Source organism: Calidris pugnax, unplaced genomic scaffold (assembly GCF_001431845.1).
Source record: "Calidris pugnax isolate Ruff unplaced genomic scaffold, ASM143184v1 scaffold1019, whole genome shotgun sequence".
Classification (NCBI taxonomy): Eukaryota; Metazoa; Chordata; class Aves; order Charadriiformes; family Scolopacidae; genus Calidris; species Calidris pugnax.
In genome coordinates, this window is record NW_015091636.1 from 33,214 (window position 1) to 36,759 (window position 3,546).

Below are 3,546 nucleotides of genomic sequence, written 5' to 3' on the forward strand. Positions count from 1 at the left end.
GAGGAGGGTGCTGGAGGGTGGGAGAGAAGGGGAGGGCCCTCTGCCTTTCCCCCCACACCCCCCAAGCTTTTTACCCTCAGGGGGACGGGCCAGAGGCACCGCGTCCCCCAGAAACTTTTGGGCAGAGGAGGGGGGGGCTCAGGGGGCTGGGGGGCTCATGAGGAAGGGGCTGGGGCGCTTATAGGGAAGGGGGGCTCCTGAGGAAGGGGCCACTGTTGCCCCCACCCCCAAAACCCTGTTATTAGCCCAGGTTTTGGTCCCGGCCGGGGCCTGTGGAGAAGGGAGGGGGGACATCACTGTGGTTCGTTAAAGCCCAAGGTTAACGAGCCTCTCCCGGATGGGAAGAGCAGGGAACAACAAAGCCTGATGCCAGGAGACAGGTCCCAGCCGGGTGGGAAACCCAAACTGGGGAGCTGCAGGCTGTGCTGGGGGAGGTTCCCCCAGCTCCCAGTATCAGACTGGGCTGGGCTGGGGAGGGATGTGCCCCTTTTCCTGGGATTTGAGCCTGGGAAGGTGCCCCCAGCAGCAAGGGAGGAGGGGAACAGTGGGGGACACCCCCATCCTGAGGCCTCTCGCTTCCCTTGGAAGAGGAGGGAGCCTTCCTTGGCCTAAAGCATCCCCTTCTCTTCCTCCTCTTTCTCTTACCACCCCCTTTTAGGTTATTTTCCCATTTTCTCCACAGGAAAACCCAGCCCGGACCTGGGTGACAAACCCCCCGCAGTGGCCATGGGGCCATGGCAGCACCCCCGTGGGTTTTGGGGTGGTTTTGGGATGATTTTGGGTCAGCAGAAAAACAGCAGTGCAGCTTGGAAGGGCTGGAGCCGCCGTGACTCACAGCCACCAGGGCAAACAGAGCCCAACGAGGCCACTGGTGGCAACCGTGGCCAGAGCTGGGGGCTTTAATTAGGGTGAGGGCAGAGAGTTTGGGGTGCAGGAACGGGGTGGGGGCAGGGACAGGGGTGGGGACCCCCAATTGGGGCGAGGGGACAATAAATAACGACATAAGGGCGGGTGGGGGACACACAGGGATGAGACGGGAAGGAAGAGACACCCTTTTCCTGGTGTTTTCCTGGCATTTCCCTGGTGTTTTCCTGGTATTTTCCTGGAAGGGGGAGGGGGGGTGTTTCCTGCTGCCGGGAGGACTTGGGAAAGGTTTCACCCCGTTCCTGCCCTTAACGGGGAAGAGGCAGGTGGGGGGGAACACCAAATTGTCACCTTACCTCCTCCACGGCACCCAGGGGAGAGAGCCCCGGAGCCTGAAACTCCCCAAATCTTGCCTTTCCGGCCTCAGAAAGCTGGGTGGGGGTGTGTGAAGGGGTGTGTGTGGGGGAGCTCTGCCTTTACCTTCTGGGAGCCGTGCTGGATGGCGGTGATGCAGACGGGGTCCACCAAAGGCTTGGGGCGCTTGGCCGACTCCTCGATGATGCCCTGCCATTGCCGGGGCAGCCCCGTGAACTTCTGCTCCTGCTGGTCGTAGCCCGTGTGGACCCGGTGCTCGAAGTTGGAAGGGGCCGAGATCTCCAAGCGCTTCTTCTTCTTGCTGAACATGGCCACGGCCGCTCAGAAAACCTGGGAGAAAAACAACAACAAAAAAAAGGGGTCAAAAATCATAACCAGGACCTCCTCACGCCGTAAAACAAATTCTCCCCTTGGTAGGAACTCACTCTCTGGCAAAATAACGACAAAAAAACCCTCAGATTTTACAGCCCGCCCAATTATCCCCATTTTTTTTGCTTATTCCTCCTCTTTTTCCCCCCGCACCGTGTGTTTGAAGATGGATTTCAGGGACCCTCCCTCCTCCATTTATTTAACAGGAAGGTGGTGATCATGAAGGGAGGGAGAATTTGGGGGGGTCCGGGGCTGCCCCCACTCCCCCGGGAGCTTCATCTCCTCAACCCCGTCCCTCTATTTCCTCCCTTCTTCCCCTTTTCCTCAGCTCTTCCCTTTTCCCTCCCCCTTTTCCTCACTTCTTCCCCATTTCACCAATTTTTCCTTGCCCTTTTTCTGAGTTCTTCTCCCTCTCCTTGATTTTCTCCCCCTTTTCCTTGGTTCTTCCCTTTTTCCCGAGGTGGAGGAGCCCAAAATTCAAGTTAAAGCCGTGGAAAATCAACTCAGGGGGGTGTGGGGGGTGTGTGTGTGCAGGGAGAGCCTTTTTTCAGCCTTAAATTCCATTTTGGCTGCTGGGAAAGGCAAAGCATTTCTTTTGGGTGTTTTTTCCAAGGTTCAAACCTTTCAAAGGTGGGGTTTTTTTTCTTCTTTTATTTACAAGTTTGGGTCCTTTTCAGCGTCACCGGAGTCTCCGGGACGAAGGGCTGCGGAAGCCTGGCCCCAGGGTGGCCCCCCAGGCCCTTTTTCCTGGTGTAAACACCCCAAAAAAAGCACAATGGAACCGTGTTTACATCCGTGTCCTTCCGAGCTGGGAGGTTAGACACCCACCCTCCCCAAAATCCACAATTCCAGCTTCTTTTGGGCTGGTTTATGGATTGTTTCAATAATTCCTTCAGCGGAGCCGGGGCAGGTTCTGACTGCGACTCCGAACACTCCGAAAGCGCCTCCATCACCTTAAAATCGGATTTTTTCCCCCAAATCAAACACCTGCCGAGTAGCCCGGGGGGTCCAGCCCTGCGCAGGTTCTGCTGGCCCCCGGCCACCATTAAATGATTTAAATGAGGATTTTAATCCGTTTTGGGGTTGTTTTGGCCCAGGGCAGCTGGGGGCGGATCCGGGTTTGGTGCGGGTTTTTTTCCCACTTTCACTGTTTTTGGGTGGCGATTGTGGCCGTTTCCTCCTATTTTTGAGCCTCCCAGGGGGCTGCCCCCCAGTGTGAAATTCCACAGCTCCAGGAAATCCCGATCCCGGTCGGTGCTGCCTCCTCTCCGGTGTTCCCAGATCTTCAGGACAAATCTCCAATCCTTTAGGAAAAAGTCTTGGGTCCCCCTAACCTTCAAAAATGAGGGGAATCTGGCAGATTTTGTCCAATCCTGGGCAAAGTCGTTAATTAGGAGGTTAACAAAGACGGAGGGGGGTGCAGTCGGTGGGATTATGGGGTTTCCGAGGTGGGAAAACTTCCCCTCATAGCTCCCGTTCATGATGAGCATTGTCCTGACTTCCCGTTGCTTCCCAGGCACTGTTTTGGGGAGAAACTGGCGTTTCTGGCCATTCCTGTGGCGGGATGGGTGTCCCAAAGGAAAATCAGAGCCGGTTCCTCCTTTTCCACTGGCACCGCTGCCTCTCCAACGCCGTTTTCCTCGGCTCGGGATCCTCCCCCAGCCCTCGAAGGGAGAAAAATCCTCATTTCTGGACAGCAAAAGGTCTCCCAGTTTGGGAGGAAAAATCACTGGATTCGGAGTGGGATGTTTAAAAACCTCAGGTTTCGCGTTTCCAGCATGGGGAAGTGGAAGGAAAACGGAAAAATCGAGCAGAAGGGTTCCCATCAACTCGTTCCTGGGGGGGGGTAGTGTCAGACCCTGGTTACGCCCATTGGCCCCCAAATCTACCTCGAATTGGTAAAATAAGTGCCTTTTGGGGAGATCGGAGAGCGTCGTG

General features: G+C 56.1%; 1 protein-coding gene across 1 annotated transcript in view; it reads right to left on the reverse strand.

Moving 5' to 3' along the window:
* PAK4 (p21 protein (Cdc42/Rac)-activated kinase 4) overlaps positions 1–3,546 on the reverse strand; it is a 28,071-nt gene that overhangs the window by 18,214 nt on the left and 6,311 nt on the right. The window contains exon 4 of the mRNA XM_014961844.1: positions 1,345–1,569. Within this exon, the coding sequence (XP_014817330.1) occupies positions 1,345–1,548 (204 nt within the window). The 5' untranslated portion in view covers positions 1,549–1,569. The remainder of the gene's footprint in view (positions 1–1,344; positions 1,570–3,546) is intronic.